The sequence below is a fragment of the Schistocerca gregaria genome, chromosome 8 (genome assembly GCF_023897955.1).
Source record: "Schistocerca gregaria isolate iqSchGreg1 chromosome 8, iqSchGreg1.2, whole genome shotgun sequence".
NCBI classification, from domain to species: Eukaryota; Metazoa; Arthropoda; class Insecta; order Orthoptera; family Acrididae; genus Schistocerca; species Schistocerca gregaria.
This window is the reverse complement of record NC_064927.1, coordinates 397,537,825-397,561,007: the sequence shown is the minus strand read 5'-3', so window position 1 is coordinate 397,561,007 and position 23,183 is coordinate 397,537,825. Positions and strand designations below refer to the sequence as shown.

The 23,183-nt window shown below is 40.2% G+C and overlaps 1 protein-coding gene across 2 annotated transcripts in view; it reads right to left on the bottom strand.

The window, feature by feature from the left end:
* Positions 1-155: 155 nt before the first annotated feature.
* The window catches only part of LOC126284927 (nuclear receptor corepressor 1-like), a 355,946-nt gene continuing 332,918 nt past the window's right edge, over positions 156-23,183 (bottom strand). The window contains exons 13-21 of one of the 2 annotated variants that reach the window (XM_049984190.1): positions 22,884-23,158; positions 19,697-19,832; positions 17,996-18,282; positions 16,765-17,415; positions 15,348-15,608; positions 12,168-12,326; positions 9,421-10,744; positions 9,068-9,252; positions 156-2,176 (exon numbers count right to left, since the gene is read on the bottom strand). In XM_049984190.1, the coding sequence (XP_049840147.1) occupies positions 1,310-2,176; positions 9,068-9,252; positions 9,421-10,744; positions 12,168-12,326; positions 15,348-15,608; positions 16,765-17,415; positions 17,996-18,282; positions 19,697-19,832; positions 22,884-23,158 (4,145 nt within the window). In that variant the 3' untranslated portion in view covers positions 156-1,309. The remainder of the gene's footprint in view (positions 2,177-9,067; positions 9,253-9,420; positions 10,745-12,167; positions 12,327-15,347; positions 15,609-16,764; positions 17,416-17,995; positions 18,283-19,696; positions 19,833-22,883; positions 23,159-23,183) is intronic. The other variant, XM_049984191.1, reaches the window with a different exon arrangement.

Genomic DNA, 23,183 nt, shown 5'->3' with positions numbered 1-23,183 from the left:
TATTTATACAAATGTTGCTGATAAAAAAAAAGAGTTATGAGTATAAATATATTGCAATACACTTCTAATTAAAAGGTATAAAGATCTAAAAAGAAAAATAATTGAGTGGAACACATAAAAGGTGAGGTACTTCACGCACTTTGAGACTTCCAGTCTTCTATCGAGACGTGATTTTTATTTTCAACAAAAATAACAATTTTTTCAATACATCAAAGAGTGCTACAATATTGTTACTACGTTAAGACGATTCTGTTTCCGTTGGGATTTCTTACAATCCCAATGATACCATTAAGCTGGACACCATTATTTAAAAAAAAATGAATGTAGGGGGTAATGAAACACTTGTTTCCTCAACCCAAGCGCTGCAGATGAGAATGCATATGCCCCGTACCAATGTAGTATGCAGTCAATAATTCAACATAAACAATCAACGTTGTCACTGCTTTAAATTCATATTTATTTCACTGCGTTTCCTCGCAAAGGCTTCACTTAACAGAGCTGAATTTACAACTGAAATACGTCAGTCATTATATTACGAAGTAGAACAGTTTAGCCTTCAAAACACACAGCGTTTGCATTAAATTTTTGCATGTTCAACATTACATTCTTAGTGTAATTATGTTCACACTTGTTAGTCAAAGAACATAAACCTGAGTATTTCTCTTCACTTCACTTATTTCATTTTCCTGCATTTTCTTCTCTTTCATCTTTTCTCTCCCTCTCTCCCTACACACACACACACACACACACACACACACACACACACACAAAGGCAAAAGCATGCGCACACATCGGGGAAAAGTATATAAATCATTTCACAATTTCAAAGCTCTCAAACCACTTGTGTTACAGTCTTCGTACATCACTTATTATTAAGTCGTTTTCAAACAGTCAGTATTCTTTAGAACTGTCAAGTACCATTTACCAGTAGAATTTTAAAGATACAAAAGTAACCAATATCGGTTACAGTCATTCCATTTTAAATCAAAGTGTAATGTCAAATTTACAAGTTACAGTAACTTCAACATCCACTTACAAATACAGACAACAAATATAGCAAACCAAAGAGAGAGGGGTGAAAACCAGTTTGAAACAACCAAATTTACAAAAAGTGTCTACTTAATAGTTTAAACATAGTACCCCTACCTTGCAACTTCCATACCACAAAAATAATATCTCCATTAATGCACATACACAAACCTGAGACACTTCTCAGAGCTATTGTCAAATGGAAAAGTTGAAACGTAAAAGCAAAGGCATTTAGTTTTTCAACCTGCCAGTGTAACGTGAGCGGTACCGACAAAACAAATCAGTCTTCATCAGACAGTGGATCGTACTGGTCCGAGAGCAGAGGTGCAGGCTCTGCCGCACGCGGAGCAGACCCATCTGCAGGGGGAGGGGCTGGAGAGCTGGGTGCAGACCTTCGTCCTACAGCAGGACTCTGGCCTGCAGGATTGGGAGACAACACATTCAGTGCAGAGAAAGGGTATACGTATGTACTCGACGTGGGAGGGGCAAACGTTGCAGCTGCTGTCGGCGTTGGCGAACGAGGAGGCTGAACCGCAACTTTCTCATCTATCACCATCTCACCGGGACTTTCACGATCACGGCCCTTTTCATCCTCTGACGTTCGCATCACCTCGACGATGCGGTTTTTCACGTAGTCAAGGGGAGAAAGGTGGGGAGGCTTCTCGTAGTAGCGCTGCTGCCACCCGTCTGGGGATTTTGCTGCCACACGTATTATCTGCCTCTCATCCTTTGCGGGCTCTGGCTGTAAGGCATGACGCAGCTTCCAACTGTGCTCTGCAGCCTCCTGCTGCTGGTACAGCCTCTGTTGTTGCTGTTGCTGTTGTTGTTGTTGTTGCTGCTGCTGCTGCTGCTGTTGTTGCTGCTGCTGTTGTTGCTGTTGCTGGTGGTGTTGCTGTTGTTGCTGCTGCTGCTGTGGCTGATGTTGCGGTTGATGTTGTTGTGATTGATTCTGCGCACTTGGTGTCGCTGGCTGACTAAAGTCTTTGTTTATAATGGAATCTATGTGCTCCCCTAGTGTAATAGCCTTCCCCGATGTCACCGGTTCTGAAGACGGTGGCATTGGACTATGAGCGGCTGAAGCTTTCAGAGGTGACGCTTTCCCATTTGTCTCATGTGGAGGCGGTGGTGGTACTGGGTCCCTAAAGCCCTGCAGAATGTCAGAAAGAGTTTTCATTTAATTATATGTTGCCTTGTAAAGCAAACAATAATTTTTTTTAATTGTTAGTAGACAAAATTCTGCCCATATCATGGAAGGCAGCAATAGCATTTATAAGCAGTATAGTAGTAAAAGCAATTTAAACAAACATGTACAATCTGTGCCTTAACCTGTATATTTGGAACGTTACAGACACAATAAGTGTCACTAAAATCTGACATTAAGCTATTCTGTGAACTGTAGAGAAATGTGAGTACCCTTAAAAAATACACTTATTCCTCTCTTCCATCTTTTATCCCTCTTCTCTCTGTTTTTTACTATGGTACATTTACATTAGTTTCTCCACTTGGCTTGTCCGTTTAAGTGTTCACGATTTTACAATAATGAATAGAAGATATTCAGTTCTGCTTTGAGATGTCGGTTATTCTGCTTGTAACACTAGGAAGCACATCTTACTATGGCAATTGCAACACACGACATGAACTCATTCATTTGTGAACAGAAATTTACATAATAAAGTGAAAAATGTGTGGGTGTAATTAACTTACCTCGGTGAAGATAGTGGCCAGCTAGTTTAGATAATTTCTCGGCGGATTTTCACATTTTTGAGGACTTTATAATGAACACTCAGCATAGATTTTGTTGACTCATTACCTTCTAATCCAACAGCTCTTTTTCTCCTCAAAAATGTTGTGCTATTGGCTACAGAGCCAATCTTATGTTCATACATTGAAACAATGTCTAATGCAAGCGAGTTTGGGGACGAGGATCAATTCCCGGCCGCGTCGGAGATTTTCTCCACTCAGGGACTGGGTGTCGTGTTGTCTTCATCATCATTTAATTCCAATTGATGCACACATCACCGAAGTGGTCTCAACAAAAATGACTTGCACCAGATGACTGGTCTACCCAATAGGAAGCCCTAGCCACACTACATTACATTTCATCAATTGTAATCTGCACAGAACAAACCATTTTCTATGTCATCAGTTCCTAGACATCACCATACCTTCATATTGAGTGCCAGTCAACAGAAATGAAAACACTAATTCTTATTCTGGCTTATTCATGCTGGATAATCACTTTAATCAGTGTCTGTGAGACAATGCCACCAGACGTCGTGTTGCAACTTACATATACTGCAACAGGTTGAATCCAATTATGGAGTAGACAAGCGTGATTTGCATGCTTCTTTCTACGAAAGTCTGGAGTATATTCCTTCAAATTAACACTATCATCAAGTTTCAGCCACACGTTATTGATCTGGGATTAAACTACATGTAAAATCAGCACACCTACGCTTTCTTTTTCATCTTGTAATAGGTCCCAATTCCTTCCACACCATGTGTGTTAACTCTATATGTGTATTTTGAGATCCTTCAGTAAATTTCTGTGTGGTTTCCAAAAGAAATGACAACAATCCATGCATCAAATAACTTCTGTATTCTTTGAGGAACTCAGTTTTTAAGAGTATGCACATTATCATACCACATTCCCCTAATATTTATCAACTGGTGTTTCTGTAACATTATGTGAACTTTCATTTTTTTGTTTCTTAGCAAGTTTAGATCATCATAGGACAGGGGAGAAGGGAGGGGGGGATGTTGGCACTAAACAAATTTTCAGCTTTCAGATAAAGTTCTCCTCCAGAAGTACACACACACACACACACACACACACACACACACACACACACACTGTTGTACACACACACACACACACACACACACACACTGTTTTTGAAGAAAGGCTTTGCTCAAAACCTGAAAATATTTCTAATGTTCTTTTTTATTGTGCCTGCCTGAGACTCAATGTCTGTTCTATGTGGCGAGTAGAAAGAAATCTATCCTTTCCATATTGTTGTTTTTCCATCCTGTACTTCACATTTTTTGATTCAGTGAAACATGAGTCACACACAAAATAATTTCAGAGCTCCATATTTTTGAAGGCACTGCTCACACCAAATTTAAAAATTCTACTCTGGTTTTATAAGTCTAAGAAAATTTTTACCTTTATTTTCTCTGTAATCTGTAACTAGGTTTGTACAATGGAACAAACATGTGAGCCTTTTTCCTTCCTCTCATTTAAATACAAGTAACTAGAAGTCCTAACACAACTTTATAACCGCAGACTGCAACTTTTCCATGTTTACACATAACACCATAGGCAAACAAACAAAATACGCACATAAAATGCACTCTCCAATAAAGCAGAATTGTGCTCAACTGAGTCTCAAGTGAAAGTGCTGCTTGTCATTTGTGGGCACATCACCCATTCTGTCCCAGGGAGACACCATTCTCACCTCTCTTCTACTCGTTTCTCTCTTCAACTCACTATCATTTTACTAATCTTTCTTGATGAAAATTATTATTTTAAAGGCAAGAAAACATTTTATTAACTTTATAATTACACCCTGGATACGAAAAAACACATTTACTGGAAAAAGGCACAGAACATATACAAAAGCCAAGAATGAAGGTATTGACAGCAGAGTCATGGAGCAGCACATAAGCATAAACCTCAAGGAATTTTTTCTTTTCTTTTAACACTTCCTCGAAAAGAAAAAAAAATCATGAAATTATTGCTTTGTTTCTTTCATGTCAATTTCTGAACATAGAAAATTAAATCGAACTCGTTTAAGGGGTTTCGTCAAAATATCTGCCAACTGGTTGTGTCCATCAATGTGTTCCAAGAAAATCTCACCATTCAGATAGAAATGTTTAGACCATCGATGATATTCTGGATTTTTTGCTAACTTCACTGCACTAGCATTGTCAATGTAAAGAACTGGAGGCTGCCCCAACATTTCCACTAATTCTGATAGCAGACGATGTAACCAAACTAACTCTTTCGCTCCTTCACTAGCTACAATTATTTCCGCCTCGGTTGTGGATGTGGCCACTACTTTCTGCAACTGACTTGTGCATGACACTGCACCACCTGAGTACTTTGCAAGAATTCCAGTTGTTGAGCGCCTTATCCGGTTATCACCTGCGAAATCTGCATCTGTGTAAATGTTTAACTCTTCTTTTTTATTATATACAATTCCAAAATTTAAGGTCCTTTTCAAATACCGGAAAATGCGCTTTACTCTATTCCAGTCTTCAGTGGTTGCTTTCTCCATAGCTCGAGCAGCTTTATTGACTGCAAAAGTGATGTCTGGATGAGTTACTGTTGAAAGGTACACGAGACAACCAACTGCTTCACGGTAGGGTACAGATGACGAAACTTCTCCGTTTTAATTATTGTCCTCACGTCCAATAGGAGTTGAGATTGTATTGCATTCTACCATTCGAAATCTTTCCAGAATTTCTTCTGTGTATTTCTCTTGACTTATCGTTATTGCTCCATCTTCCTATTGCTTTATTTTTATGCCAAGAAAATTGTCAAGACTGCCAGTTGTTACTTCGAATTCACGATGTAAAACATCCATAAAAAACAGCAATTTCTTTCTTGTTACTGCCGACAATCGGGCCATCTTCAACGTAGATTGCCACATAAAGGCTATTTCCATTTTGTCTACAATAAAATAAGCATGGATCTGCATCACTGTTTGAAAAACCAGCTTTCTTCATGAACTCAACAAAACGTTTGTTCCAGCTTGCTTCAACCCATAAAGACTCTTTTTTTTAAGAAACACACTCGACCTGTACCATCTTCGAAACCTTCTGGTTGTTACATATATACTTCATCTTCAAAAAAGCTGCCTTTACATCGAATTGTTCTAGCTGCATTTTCTTTGAAGCAGCTACAGCCAACAGAGTTCGTATGGTATCATAACATGCCACAGGACTAAAGGCGTCGTCATAATCAATTCCTGCTTTCTGAATACAGCCTTTTGCAACCACTGCGACCTTTGCCCGTAGAACCCAGAATTTTTGCAATACTGTGGCATTCTTCGGACGGTCAACCAGCACCCAGGTATTGTTTTTCTTTAGTGATTGAAGTTCTTCACTGATAGCTTGCATCAATTCTTCCTTTTCATTTGACTGCAATATTTCTGAAAAACAGTTTGGATCTTTGTGTTGAAGTGCATCAACTTTTGTTGCCATACAAAATTCACCACTTTCCATCCAGGTTGGTTTTCTTCATTGTCTTTCATTCTTCTGTTTCTCTTCATCAGAAGATTCAGCAGCTTCTGCTTTAAGAAATTTCATCAGATTCACTCGAATCTTGACTTTCTCTATAGTCGAGAGTGCCAGTTTTTTTCTCGAGTTTGACTTCCTCCAGAAGTGTGCAGTCTAGGAGATTTACGTTGGTCATCTTTAGATGAATTAGGATCATTAAATTCTTCCTGAGGGACTTCAAATTCAACATCATCACTATGTAAATCACAAACAATTTCTGGCTTCAATTTCACATTGTGACTTAACACCACTTGTCTTTTAGATGGAATCCAAACTCTAAACCCATCCTTGTCATTAACATATACAACACGTCGTCCAATAACTGCCTTATCATCAAACTTGGAAGAGAGTTGTTTGTTAATGTGAACATAGCAGCCTGTGCCAAAAATTCTGAGATGATCAAGTCATCCTACTGGTCGATTAAACCATAGTTCATAAGAGGTTTTATTTTCAACTAAAGATTTTCCAGTACAATTTATTAGGTAGACTGCTGTTTTACATGCCTCTGCCCACAACCCTTCAGGTAATTTACTCGGATTTAGCATTGACCGGGCACCTTCAACGATAGTCCTATTTTCCCGTTCAGCCACACCATTTTGTTCAGGAGTGTAAGAAGGAGGAATCAGAAGCTCTATTCCCCCATCTGCAAGCAGTTCACTGACATTCTTATTGTTAAATTCTTTGCCACCATTACATCTAAATTGTTTGACAACGTGTCCATTAGTTTGTGCTTCATTTAAAAACTGCTTAAGCACAGTAAACACTTCACTTTTGTGTCTCAAAAAGAATATTCGACGAAATTTATTAAAATCGCCTTTGAAACATACATAATAATTCTTACCTCCAAAAGATTTTGTGCTCATTGGTCCTTTGACATCAGCGTGAATTAATTCACCAGTACTGGTAGAGTGTATTGTTCGTGTTTTGAATGGCAGCCTATGCATCTTTCCAAGCACACAGCCGTCACAAAATTCACTCTTGGCATCTTTCACATTAATGTTCATTCCTTTTAAAATATTCTTCACATGTTGTTTATTTTGATGACCAAACCTCTCATGGTACACTTGCAATGTTTCGGATGAAGTCATCAAGTTCACATGATTCATTTTTGCATTTCTAACAACAGGCATGTTCAACACAAAGTCCATTTTTCACATAACCTGTCATAACAATATTGCCATTGACTTGTTTTCGAACACAGACATTATTATAACTAAAATTAGTACTGCAGGCAATGGCTCTCTCAGAGAACAGATTAGCACTTGTATCAGGGACGTACAAAACATTGTCCATTCTAGCACTGCACCATTTATTATTTCGTCGAATTTGGATGTAAACTGTTCCTTGACTGTACGCACACATTTTGACATCTTGTTTTCCCAATGAAATTACTTGAGGAGCATCAGATTCCACTATACGAAACAAAATACTGTTTGTTGGGAGTGATATGATTTGTAGTGCCATTGTCGCAAAACCATTTATTTGGGTCACTGTGATTACTGGTATGCAGTATGAAGTAAATGCAGCGTGTTCACTTTCTCGCTTCTTCTCGTTTTTTTTATTGCTGTCATAAGTGTTCTGTGGACACTCTGCTGCCCAGTAACCTAATTGTTTGCATATATTACACAGAAACTTCTGTTTTAATTGTGACTTCTTCATCTTTTCTTGCTGATTACTTGTTTGCCGTTTTCTTGTTTTAGAAATGACAAAAGCTGCACTTCCATTAATGTCTTGTTCACGCAGTTCAATAGTACAGAGCTTTTCAATTAATAAATTCAAGCTTTGCTTTTCTGTCGGTATCGTATCCCAGAGATCCTTAAAATTGTCATAGTCTTTTCCCAGTGTAGACAAAATTCGACCATTTAAGATTCTTTCAGGTAGCATATTTTCTTCATGTTTTGCTAATTCATCATTCAGGTCAACAAATAACTTTTGCAGTTTGGCCACATGTGCACTAATATCTTCTGTTTCAACACATTTAACAAGGAAAAATGTTTCAATCAACATATCAAACGCTGAATACTGCTCCGTTCAAATCGGGCGCGTAATTTGTCCCAGATTTCTTTGACATTCTTGCACGTTAAGATGAGTTCTGCAACAGGTTCACTTAGCGCACTTGCTATAAGACTTGCTGCCTTTGCGTCGTCCTTGTGCCATTCCACATACACTTCTTTTTGTGCACTTGTTGCATCTTGCGGCAACTCTACATATTCACGCGTACCGTTAATAATATCTTCTAATCCATATGAACGCAGCACCATAGAAATATGCTATTTCCATTTGGCCCAGTCCTCAGGTCCTTCAAGCTTATCAATGCTGACCTTATAATCGCCGCTAGCAATCATGTTTCTTTACAGACATAGGCTTATTTCAAATATTGTTTTAATTAAACTATGTTGCTTGCCTTTACACGTGTACTGGGCCCATAACCTGATGAAAAATATTATTTTAAAGGCAAGAAAACATTTTATTAACTTTATAATTACACCCTGGATACGAAAAAACACATTTACTGGAAAAAAGCACAGAAGTTACAAAAAAGTTAAGAATAAAGGTATTGACAGCAGAGTCATGGAGCAGCACATAAGCATAAACCTCAAGGAATTTTTTCTTTTCTTTTAACATTTCTTATAAGAAAAACCTTGTCTATTGTTTACTACTCAATTGCAAAATGAGTCTCTAAGATTTTAATCAGAGCATAAGGATAATTTCATTAGGAGAGTGATATAATTGCTTTATCCATGTATCAACATACCTGGAAGAGACGGTCTCCAGGTCTTGTAGGGCCCTGACCAGGAGGGCCAGAGTTAGGACCATTGTCTGTAGAACTCTGGTTTATCTGATGTGTGATAATGGCATCAATCAGACTTGCAGCTGTCAGTGTAGAAGACTGAGAGTCCGAGCCCCCTGAAGGTGTCCGTGACCGACCTTGGTCACCACCTGAGCAAGAAGTTGTAATTAGTATCAATGTTTATGTTATGGTTTCTGAGGATACATAGTTAAACTGAAAATAAAAACATATTTACATTTAAATTATGGAAATTAGTAGCTTAAACATCATTTATGAACACGCCTACAACATTTATGGAGCTATTTGTTTTTCCTTACCTTGTTGTCGTTGCCTCTGCTGCTGTTGGTGAGGCTGTTGCTGTTGCGGCTGCTGCTGTTGCTGCTGCTGCTGCTGCTGCTGCTGCTGTTGTTGTTGTTGCTGCTGCTGCTGCTGTGGCGGTGGTGGTGGTGGTGCTGGTTGTTGGTGGTGATGGTGGAGGTGGTGGTGGTGCTGCTGCTGCTGATGCTGTTGTTGTTGTTGCTGCTGCTGCTGTAACAGCTGTGGTTGTTGTTGTTGCTGCTGCTGTTGGTGGTGATGCTGTGCCTGTTGCTGTTGCTGGTGGTGGTGCACATGTGACTGGTGTTGATGGGGATGAGATGGCACATCTCGTGAGTAACCACTAACAAGTATGCGAGCAGGTTCTGGATGATGCTGATCACGGTAGCTAGGCATGTGTCGTTGCTGCTGCTGGTGTTGGTGTTGGTGCTGATGCTGGTGTTGTTGTGGTTGTGGTGGTTGTTGTTGTTGTTGTTGTGGCTGCTGCTGCTGTTGTGGTGGTGGCGCTGGTGGCTGCTGCTGGTGTGATTGCTGCTGCTGCTGTGGCTGGCGGACTTGGTGTTGTTGCTGCATTTGCATCTGGCGGTGCTCGTAGCGAGCCCGTTGCTCTCTCTCGTGCTCCACCACTGCCTTTCCAAGACCTTCATGACGCGACGGTGGCTCACGTTCCTCCTTTGGAACTGGCAGGCTAGGCTGTTGCACGGCAACATCAACCAGTGATGACAGTGCCTCATGACCAGGTGGATACCTCACTGCTGCTCCATGCCTCTGTATCACACCCTGGCGTGGAGCAGGTGGTGGTGTCGCATTGGGAGGAGGTCGTTCACCAGAAGGTGGTACTGGTAACCTTGCTTCTCCATACACTCCCGCAGTGGTAGGGGTCCCAGTTGCATATCCATCAGGAGCACGCCTCTGTGGGTTTTGCATCTGCTGAGATGTGAAATAGTCATTAATAATGATTTGCCTTGAACTCATTTGCTGCTCGGTTGCGTAGGCAGGTCGTGGATATGCAAATCCTGGTGCTGCTTGATACGTAGGGGGCCCATATGCACCACCACTAGGTGAAGCCCGTTTGTAGTAGTCAGCGTAAGATGACGGAGTGCGTCGGTCATGATGTGGGTGGTGATGAACTGGTGTGCCTTGAGTGATAGAACCACCCTCCTTATGTGGAGCAGGAGGTGGTTGCTGGGGTGGTGTAATTTGTCTTAACAGCCCACCCCCCTCATATCGTTGTCCAGGTGTTGAAACAGGTACCGGGGTGCCGTGGGTGATTGAACCGCCTTTAGCTGGTACCGTCGGTGGTAGTTTAGGGGAAGGCATTGTCACCTGTGCATGAAAAATTGGTAGTAAATTTATTAGTAATTTACAGATAAATCTGCAAATGCAAGTGCAAATGGGAAAAAAAAAACATGTGATTCACCTACATGTTAAAGAAAAACTTGTTACCATATCAAATTTTCAATATATTTATGCAGCTCCCAAAAGCATTTTGTCAACTCTCACAAATAAAAGTCAGAGGATATGGTTCTAGCCTGGAAAATTATGTGAAATAACCCATATCTGGATTCCAAGTAAAACAGTAACACAAGAGAGAAAGAAATTTAAAAAGGAAAGATACGATACAAAGAAACCTGAAAGTCACAAATGTCAACTGTGGCTGTCGATAAATAAGAGATGATAAAACAAACTTAAAATTCATCCACAGCATAAGTACATGGAGTCAAGATAAGAAAATGTAGAGTGGGAGCAACAACCTGAGCAACAGAGAACAGTTTCTACAACTTCTGAACGATATATTTCCTTGTGTGACATTTAACTTTGACTTGGCTGTGATGATGATCTTCACAATTAAAATACAGTTCTTAAAATCACAATGGAAGTGTAGACATAGAAACAATACAAAAACTCTACAAAAATTTTACAGTTACAATATTCAAGTAATCGTACATTTCTAGAGTTATTGTTCTGAACTAAAACTAAGTAAATGAAAAATCTATAGTGAAGTCAAAATTCTGAGAGTTATGGACAGTTTATGAATTCTGATCATCACAGACTAATATTGTCAGTTTTACTTGAAGTCACTAAGAAACTTAAGATATGGACTTAGGAAGAAGAACAATGAATGGACAAGCTTTGGAAATGGAAAGCAAGAAGCGTAAGGGAGAAATGTTACAGTAAAATCGAGATCCTTATTTGATACAAAATGTGGTGAGCTCAGACACATTAAACATGATACATTGCCGTCCCTTGAATTACTTTCATATATTTCTTTCTTTAACAATAATGGAAATGCCTGGACGGGCCTATATGTAAAATAAGGGGAAGACAACCACTCACTTATAGTGGATTGCTGCTTGGAGCACAGTAACACACAACACAAAACAGCTTTCTCACTAGCCTTCGAGAACTAACTCTTTTCTTAACAATAGTCCACACATTCATGCACAGAACTACACTGACACCCAAACAGACATTTCTGTGGTCACAAGAGTGCGCATTTAGGCAACTGTGTGGTCACGTATGTGAATGTGTATACTATTACTAGAAAAAGAGCTAGTGCTTGGAAGTCAGTATGAATGCCATTTTCTGTCATGTGTTACCATTCTCCATGCGTCTATGTGCTGTACGTGAGTGGTTGCCTTGTGCCTAATTTATACATTTTTTTTTTCCTTTGTTGGGATACTTGACCATCATACTACTGTGTAAAATGAATTTCTGTCTTTTTTTAAGTAAACTGAATCACACGCACCTTGGTTACCTTATTCTGTTGAGGAGATGGCCTTGTCTGTTGGTTCATGACAAGATGTGGTGTAGGGCCACGACTGTCACTGCTATGTGGCACAGTGGACACATACACTGATGGTGACTTGTTAGTAACATTGCGGGATTCTGTTGATACTACCTGCACCTAAAAACCAAAAACATTAAGCTGATAATGTATGCTTGTTGAAAGATAATATGTTGTGCAACATGATGATCATCAAAAATGAAGTTCTGTTAACATGTCTCCATGTGTAATTGCAGTGACACTTTTCTGAAGTTTTGAGAATATGGTGCATACATTAGTTCATCTGTTTTAGCAAGTGAACACGAAAAAATCTCTGACAACGACAACGAGTGTTCCATAAGCACCCATTACATAGCACCCAGGTTACAGAAAGGTCTCCTGTATTATGTCATGTCTGTATTTCTTTGAATGGGAAGATGGCACTGCAAAAACAGTAACATCTACTCAGTATAGTCATATGATTGAAACGTTCTTTACACTGAGACTGCATGGTCTTAACATTAAGAACGTGCTTTCAGCAGGACAGAGCCACATCCCACAGTGCTTGACAATCAATAGAAGCTGTATGACAATTATTTGGAAGGCACATCATTTCATGTAAAGGTGACATTCCATGGCCTGTGAGATCCTCTGATCTTAGTGAATATGATTTCTTCCTGTAGGGACATCTTATAAACAAGGCGTACTGCACACATTCTACTACTATCCAGGAACTTAAACAGATGATTGAAGGCAAAATCATTGCCATTCCCGGAGACATTCTACACCAAGCATTCCAGAGTATCCATAACAGGCTATTAGAATGTGAATGGAAAATGGGAGCGCATTATTCTGATGTCATCTTTAACGAGCAAAGAGACAGTTTCTGACATTCTGCAATGAAAACATGAATGACACACTGTATATATGCACTTTCATCAATAAAAAATTTGTCGATGTTTATTTATGCAAATCACGTACTTCAAAATTTCCCATTTCTCTTTGCCACACTGAATTCCCTATCTAACTTCTAATAAATGACTTATTACCTCTCTTCACAAATATCAAAGATGATAAAAACTATTATTTGGACTATACACAGCACTATATTAAAAAAGCGCTTCCTTTTTCACTTGTTCATACAAACCTTATTTTGTATGAAAAAGGGAAAGGCTTTTTTAATAAAGTGCTGTGTATAGTACACACACACACACACACACACACACACACACACACACACACGCACACACACACACATCCTGTCGACAATGCACCATTTTTGAACTACGGAAACTTGGCTCTCCGCACTCTGATTTGTCATGGGATTGTCATGTTGTCGCTTGTCAGTTGACAGGCAGCGCTATGCTTGTCATTTCACACATACAAACGTCCCCATCATTGCCCCAAAGTGATATGCACACGTGTCAAATAGGACTTGCTGTTTCTTTCCACTTCATGCCAGAGGCATGCACACGTAAGCTTCGCTTTGGAGCGCATACACATCACCTATGATTTAATCATAAAGTAAGCATGGTGGCACAGTATTCGTTTGAAGAACAATGACATATGGTTTTTGTCTATGGGCTAGCCAATGGTAATGTGCATGAAGCTTGACAGTTGTATGAGAAACGGTATTCAGCGAGACACTACCCACACCTGCGAACGTTTACAGCAATTCACCAGCACCTTGGCCTAGCAGTGTCATTAGCAGGATATCACGGTGATGCTGGAAGACCTCAAACACAACAGGATGTTGCATTTGAAGAGACTGTTCTCGAGCACTTCAAGGAAGCGCCTATGACAAGTACTCAAGCTGTTGGATGTGACATGTAGGTCACTCAATAGTTATTCTAGGAGGTTTTGAGGGATGACGGCCAGCACCCATTTAGCTTCCACCCTGTCCAAGACCTAAATCCTGTGACAGACTATGAACACAGGCAAGGGTTTTGCTCGTGCTTTCTGCAATGTGTTGCACGAGATCCCGACTTCCCCGCCATTGTGTTGTTGACCAATGAGTGCATCTTCCATTGTGATGGCCTTTACAACATTCAAAAGTTCATTAATGGGCAAGGGGAAATCCTAACATCACATATGTCCATGAACACCAGGAATGATTTTCGTTCAACATTTGGGCAGGCATAGTGGGTGACCATCGGATTCGGCAGGTCCGTCTACCTCCTTGACTTACAGGGCAAATTACCTTCACTTTTTGCAAGAAACTCTATCCGGCCTGCTGGAAGAGGTTCCCCTGAACATACGGCTATGCATGTGGTTGCAGTATGATGGGGTACTGGCACATAACAGTCGTTTTTTGCACGGATATTTAAATGCAATCTTTGATGGCCAGATAATTGGCAGATATGCTCATAGGACATGGCCCCCGCAATCACCAGGCCTCATGCCATCACTCTTTCTCCTGTGGGGATTCTTCAAGGTTCTAATTCACTCACCCGGTCGTGAACCACCTAGAAACTAAAAGGAATTAATGGATTGCATTCATAATGCTGCCAATCAAATCAGGGCAAAACACCGTTCAATGTTACCAAGCTTGCGTCGCGTTAGAGGGTCGTCAGTAATCTCTGGCTGGCAAAGCATCCACAGTCACACGTTGTCCAGAGTATCAAGCAACAGGGCAATCCCGCAGCTAATCGGAGCATGTAGCACCAAGTTTCAGTAGTTTAAAAATTGTGGGTTGTCGATCTACACATTAGTAATTTTGGTTCCTACTGGCATCAACTATCCAGGGTTACAATTTTGTGACACAATTTGTGGTGGGTAACTTAAGCCGTCCACATCAGAACAGAAATAAAACCTGTATCAAAAGCTCGTAAAATCTTGTTCAAGGAGTAGTTATGTATAACGTGAGATATTTAAATTATGTCTCCACCACACAAATCACCAAAACTAATTTACAGTAATCCCCAACATTAAATCCCTTCCTCCTTTCCAGTACACAAATTTCTGATATCGCTGCACCAACCATTGCACTCTCCTCTTACCTTTACTATCCACTATTTCTTAAAAGGTGCCAGTAAATATCTTCCAGCATTAGTGGACACCAGATGACAATATATTACTTCTGAAGATCACATAATATTTAGTTTTGTATCAGTTATCAACAAAGTGTCTTATAATCAGTACAGCAAAAGAGCAGCACAATACCTGATGCTGATAGTATTGGTCAGGAGCCGCACGGTAAACTGCTGCAGCCTGCGCTGGTGTATGATGTGGTACCATTGGGTGTTTGCTATGGGCAGGCGGAGGTGGTAGGTGATAGGGAGAATGAGGAGCAGGTGAAGGACCTCGAGATGACACCGACGATGCAGACGTCAATGGACTCGGACTGCACTCCCGTGGCTTCTTCAGGCTCAGGTCTAGTGTTACAGGCTCTGGTTCAGGACGCTCCCGCATTGCCTGCTGTACCTGTTGAAATTACAAGTCTCTGCAATTAAATGCAACATTTTACTATATGTCTCTTGATGGGGGGGAAGAACCTTATACTGGCTACAAAGTATTTCCGAGGGTGCAAGTTTTTAATGGAACAAAAAATTTGGCAATGGTTGAGATGTTACAAGAAAACTACACACAATCATCATCTCTTAAGTGTGCCACTAATGACAACAAAGTTGCCAGTTGTAATCTAGTGGACAACGACTTGTGCTTTACTGCTCTTGAGATCGGATCAAAGCTTATATGTGATGGGAATATACAATCCATTCTCAGAAAATATCAGTGATATCACATGGTCTCAATGAATTGGGTCCCAAGACTTCGGTTAGTCACAGAGAAAAGTATGTCTGAAGATCTGTCAACATAATGTGAGTAGTATGACAAGGAAAGAAAGGAGCTGACAAAATGATTTTTAACCTGCAATGACACATTGGTCAGCGATGTTTCACCAGAGAGGAATAGAGTATTGTGTGGAGAAATAGATAAGAGGGTTCTTTATTATGGACAATGCCAGTAATCATCTATCAGTAGGGAAAGTTTTAACCATCTCTCAGACTACAAAAGATGTGTTTTTATTGATTTTCTTCACAAAAACACGAGTCCATTCGATGTGAAAGGCGGATACCGCAAGAAATGATACTAGTAGTCTACTCAGTACGCATCAGCGTAAACAAACCAGTCTCCACCATATTCAATTGAGCCACTTCAACTCCCAACTGATTTACCCCATGTGATGTTCACTTGTTTGGACCTACGAAGCAAGCCTCAAGTGGTAACTAACTCCAGGATAACGCGATATGTGCGCAACTGGCTGTTGGAGGAATCACAAAGCTGGTTAACTAGTGGAAAAAAAATGTGTTTGTGTTGAAGGACAGTATACACAAAAGTAATACAGCAGAAAATATATAGGTAAAACTACTGGCTGTTTTGTTGAAAGTGTGTGTCACAGTAAAGTCAACAACAGAATAAAATAGTGACAATTTAACTTCAGCAAGTTTCATCATTTCTGTCAAAATTCCCCAAATGTTGCTCTAGCCTCCAATTTCCTTACTTTTTCCTATCACATACAATATAAACTCTAAATAACAAGGAAGTCATTACCAGTACATATTTAAGTTATTAGCATTACCTGGACAACAACAAGACCCTCCTTCGGAATGTCGACAGGGGTGATGGTGGCTTGCGAGTGCTGCAGCAGCTGCTGTGCTGGTGGCGGTGGATGTCCATGTTGGTGGGGCAGGCTATGGCCATGTGGTGGAGGCGGCACCAGATGATGCTGATGTGGCTGCACTTGCTGCGGATGCGCACTGACCACCGAGAGGGTAGCCAACTGTGGTCGAGGGTACTCTCGCACAAAAGAGACCTCTGGGCCGGGCGATGAGGCTGCTACCACTGGAGGCGGTGCAGGTGGCCCGTGTGGCTGGACGGGCAATTGCTGTCGCAATTCGCCACCGCCGAGGATCGAGGAAATTGTTGGTGTCCCGCCAACCGAGCCCGTAGGAGCACACGAATTACTGCTCCCACCATTGCTTTTTGCAAGTTGTATTTCGATCATACCCAGCATCAGATCCTTCACAGATCTCACAGGTGATGGAGAGGTAGGACCATTTTCTACTGCAGCTGGTACCTGCAGTTGCTGTTGTGACACAGGTGGTATCTGTGAAGGTGTTACTGTCGGTTGCGGTGGTTGCTGTTGGGGTACGAAACTCTTGCCAGGGGACTGTCGGTTATTAGCACCTGCCTCCGTGTCTGCTCCTCCTTGACCTTCATCTGCTGTTTCCTGAAATGGAAATCAAAAAAATTACAACCATAGTCTATTGTAAATGTGGTGCTCTACATATCATGCTGCAAAAGAGTATAATCTGTACACTAAAACTGTGTAAGATGACATATTGATACAAAAAAGAAATCTAAATAAGGGACAAATCATCAGACAACATTCCCAGGCATTGCACATTGTCTGTGGTTCGTGAACCGATAAAGAAGTTATATCTCTGCAGCTGTTTGGTTACGGTATGCAGAGAACTGCAGAAATAAGATCGCAGCCTAAAAAAAACAACCTTGCACAGCACAACTGTGGGTCATTTTTCAGTAAGAATTTCACACTCACCCAACAGGTCTCAAACACTATGTAAGGGTGTTTTAAAACATGTATGTGAATGAGTGCATACACAGTTACTCAGCATCTCTTTGAATGTGAAAATGCAAGTTGACAATAACTAGTATAGCCTTTGTTTCTTAAAACAACAACTATGAATGTAAGTCCTGATACCTTTTATTAATTATCAACAGACTTTGTGTGAGATTGGAAGTAATGTAGTGGCTTGTTTAAGGATCTCAGCACTTCAAATAACACATACTGTGGCAGAACTGTCATAATCCTCCTTTGTAGGGGCTGGCGTGGATGCAGTAGCAGTAGCTGTAGACTGCTGCTGTGGTTGTTGTTGTTGTTGTTGCTGCTGCTGCTGCTGCTGCTGCTGTTGGGATTCATCACAACGGTTTGCAACGCTAGCTGCAGGTGTCACAGTTCCCGTGGGAGCAGCCATCTGCGTTGGGGATGATGGTGTACTCTGAAGTTGCTTCGGCCGCTCCACAGTACCTTCATCCTGGCCACTACTATTGCTGGGCATAGGACCGTTCTGTTCACCTGCAAGCAGTCATTGTGTTAATGCTTCCACTAGTTGCAATACTGTACAAAAAAGCAGCTGCAGTAAGTTCTCTGCAACATAACAAGACTATAAATTTCACCACTCTACTCACCAGAATTCCGTTTGCTGCTAACTGAAATATGAGTGTCCTTACTTTGGAACATCTTTCGTCAGTTCTTACAGCTCATGTTTAAATTACGGTTTCATTTCCGAGAACTCACTTATTTTCCCTCCAATTACATCTCCACTACATTTTTCTCCCACTGTCCCATTACTTTCTTCTCATTCTTTAACATTTTATCCTTTTGCTTTACACTCTTTTCTCCTGTCCCCTCCCTATTTACCCCGCCAAACTTTCGCTCCAATACATTCCATGTACAACTGTTCTTTCCATCTATTTGTCTTCTCTGACTAATCCCAGCTCCACACCTCCCATCAGCCTTTTGCTCCAATTGTATTCTCTAATCTCAGCCTTCCTTCCACTTTACTGGGTTGCTTCTACTTCAAAACTTAATCCTAACAATCTGAAATCAATGGCCATAAGGTACTGAGAGATGATAAAAAATTAGAGACGTTCCAGTTCGACATAAAAACAAGAACAAAGACAAGGGAAAATATTCACTAACAGATTGGAACTCTTAGTAATAGTGTTACTGCAATGGGTGTTAGTAACAATGATGTCCAACAATCATCACAAGGCAGCTTGCAGAATAAATCATTATAGAAAACCCAACAAGTTAGCCATAAAATAGGAACAATATAAGAAAATTAGGACATAGAAATGGCATAAGGCTTGTAATTCAAGTAAAAATATTATGAAGTACCACAAGTATCTGATGATAAAAAAGGAGAAACACTGGATTATACACAATGACTTGCAACTAAGACTCAAACACTGGGTATATTTATTTAAGCACTGAAGGGGGATTCTGGTACAATATAAGTTCAGAGAATACCAACAAAACATACTGGACATGGAGTACTCTTAAGTTTATATGTCTTAACCATGAATAACTCTACACGTATCTAGGAAAATAATTATGCTCTTTATTTTTTATACTCCCTTACTTCTTATCTTTAGGACACTTCACATTTATACTCTGCAGGTAACTGCACAGTGATCATTAACAATATCTCTTTTTGGTTTGTTGGTTGTTTTGGGGAAGGAGACCAGACAGCGTGGTCATTGGTCTCATCGGATTAGGGAAGGACGTCGGCCGTGCCCTTTCAGAGGAATCACCCCGGCATTTGCCTGGAGTAATTTAGGGAAATCACGCAAAACCCAAATCAGGATGGCCGGAAGCGGGATTGAACAGTCGTCCTCCCGTATCTCTTTTTGTTCCCTCATCCTAAATCAATATTCTGTATTACATACTGTATGTATTGCATACTGAAAACCTGCTTGAGACCAACCTGTTGGAGAAGCAGCACTGTCTGTGTCACTATTATCCAGTGGAGGTCCTCCCACTGGCTCATCGCAAGAGGAAGTGCTCGATCCTGATTCTTCTTCATCCGTTACCGTAGGTTTGCGTTCTTCCCCCAAATGAACCTGTAGGAAACATTTGCTACTTACAAACTGTTTTGTTCAGATGCATTAATATATTTAATAGTGAATATTAAAATAAGTTAAACTTATCAATCTGCAACATGTTTCTTCAAACTGGTTGCAAAGTATAATTAAGCTTTGTAAAGGATAAAAATCATAGAATAATTTATCAAATTCTTGTTGGGTCTTCAGCCAGGCCAAACTGTCATCTGCACACAATATTTCCATGGTCCACCTGGCCACCATCATCAGGTGAGAAAAGCTAGGCCACTCTCGCCGATAACTGATTCAAACCCTGAATGACAAAACCTTTGTATGCTGTGAAAATATGAAAGCACATGCACTAAAATAATGTGCACATGTTAAATTGTTGTTGCTCCCCCTGGTGCAAGAAGAGTTACAGCTTCTCAAGTGATGAATACTGTCGAAAAATGATATATTGATAAAATTTTTACTCATAGCTGGCCGATTCAGATGCTGTTGTTTCTTCATATTGTTTTACTTGACAGGTATCCATTATCATGGTTAATTATATTACCTGTTAGTCTGATTTTGCAGATCATTTTAAAACAATCCCAATGATATGAGCCATTTGCAATCACTTGTATCTCACTGTATAGCATGTCCCTCTGTAAGGCAGTGCTCAGCCATGACAGATTTGTCACGTTGTAACACTTGCGTATGGCGATGAGGATCAACACAGCTGTCATTGATGGTATGAATAGTTTAGCCAATGTGTATTTTACTGCATTCACATGGTATTTTGGAAATCCCCGGGGTTCCTATAACTCATATCCACAAAGTGCTCTAATCTTAGCTGGTAGGCAGAATAAACACCTGACTTCATGTTTCTTCAGCATCCTACTTATCTCAGCAGACATGTTCCCAAGCATATGGAAGGAAAGCTACAAAACTAGAAGTCTCTTCAGCTGGGTTAGGTACTGGTCCAAACTCAAAAGCACATTGAATCTGTCTCTCCGTATAGCTGTTGTGATTAAAAATGTCCTTAAGATGTTGCAACTCTTACGGTAAATTCTCAGCATCCGAGATATCATATGTCATGGGAGCACATGCTGTTTTGGATGACGAAAATCTGCCACAAGAGCTGCAACATATTAAGAAAGTGCTCAACCACAACAGCTATGTGGAAGGACAAATTTGACATGCTTTTGAGTTTGGACTACTATATAAACCAGCTGAAGACACTTTTTGTTCTGTGGCTTTTCTTCCATACGCTGGGAACATGTCTGTCAAGATAGGTAGGGCACTGAAAAAACATGAAATTAGATGTTTATTCTGTCCGCCAACTAAGATTAGAGCACTTCTTGGATCTGTTAAAGACGGCTTAGGTTTGAGGAACCCTAGTGTTTACAAAATACCACAATATGCAGTAAAATCTACATTTGCCAAACTATTCATACCATCAATGACAGTTGTGTTGATCATCATCACTGTATGCAATTGTTACAAGCTGACAAGTCTATTGCGGCTGAGCACTGCCTGATAAACGAACATAGGATGCTATACAATAAGACACTAGTGGTTGCAATGTGATAATGGATACCTGCCAAGAGAAACAATATATTGTTAAATATTATTATCCTTTGTCAGCTGATTCAGATACCGTTGTTTCTTGATATCTAATAAAACTGGATTCCAAGTTTTACTTGGCAGGTATCCATTATCACATTGCAACCACTAGTGTCTTATTGTATAGCATCCTATGTTCGTTTATCAGGCAGTGCTCAGCCGCAATAGACTTGTCAGCTTGTAACAAGAAGAAACAATATATTCTTAAAAATTATTACCCATTGACAGCTGATTCAGATGCCATGACTCGAAGAGGCCACATCATTTAATGATTGAATTGGCTGATGATGATGATGATATTGTTTCTCAACAGTATTAACCAATGGAAGCGTTGCAACTCATCTTGTGCCAGGAGGCAGCACCAACAATTTAATGCCTGCACATTACGTTAGTGAATGCGCTTTCGTATTTTCACTGTGTATAAAGGTTTCGTCATTCATGGTTTGACTCAATTATTGGCAAAAGCCAAACCTAAGGACATCACACACATCTATGCCCGAGGCAGGATTCGAACCTGCGACCGTAGCAGTCACGCGGTTCCGGACTGAGCGCCTTAACCGCGAGACCACCGCGGCCGGCTCACTGACAATAAATAAGCTCATACCCAAATGGCAGCAGAGAAGTTCACAAAATTGGCAATTCATACCCGAAAGGCCCCACAGAATGTACGGACTGACAACAAATATCCATATGGTATGCACCAACAACATTTCTAAAGAACAGGGTACATTTTTTGCCCCATCATAGCAAGAAAGAAAAATAGTCTTTTCATAGGAACACAATGTGAGTTTTATTCCTAATTCTTGAGTATAACAACTGATCAGTGTTTCCAAAGATTGACCTGCAAAACTAAAGGACAAAATTCTGATAATGTATTACTGACTATGTCAACTGGTGTCAGATACACTGTATACATTTTATGAATATAAGTCCACCAACTGTCTGCATTTTTGTTTTTCAATTTCCTTTATGCATTTCAAAGCGAAAGCTCTTCAAGATTCACAAGTTGAGACTGAAGATATCCCATAATTTAAAAAAAAAGTTCTAAAAATGAATTAGGATAAATAACGCTGAGGATATAAAAAAACAGAAACAAACAACTGTATTAACCACAACTGGGGACTCACCATCACCTAATGTATGACAATTCATGAACCAAAGGCAAAGGATGTTAGTCATTTATTTTAATCGATTTAAATTTTTTTAAATGTTTTGCATTTGCACATATCACTGTTAAACTTACTGCACTTCGGACTCTTTCATTTGGATGCTAGAATGATATATTTACATCACGTTATGCCTATTTTTGTCTGAAATAACAAAGAAATCTTTCAGTGTTTTTACTACAGCTCTTCTTCATAATACGTGCCAGAAATACATCCACTGTCAAAAAAGTTTATCTGAAACCATAATATTATGCTTTGATCTGGATGCTTCACTTAGTCCCAATGACAGGACACTTACCTTATTGTACTCTTGGACAAGAAGGTCAAGATTAAGTTTTTTCCGGTAATTGTTGTAGAAGTTCCGGCATTGTTGTTGTGTACGCGAGCTGCCAACACATTCAGCCAATTTGGGCCAGTTGAGACCATGTTCACGAAGACCACGCTTTAAGCTCTCCGTCTCTTCTTCTGTCCACCGCTGAACACCACTGTCAGACTCCTCCTGCTGTGGTGACAGTCGCCGGGAGATGCGTGTAAAGCATGCCGAACAGCACTTTGTCACATTTGGTGGAATCTCTGTGGATACATACAATGACAATTA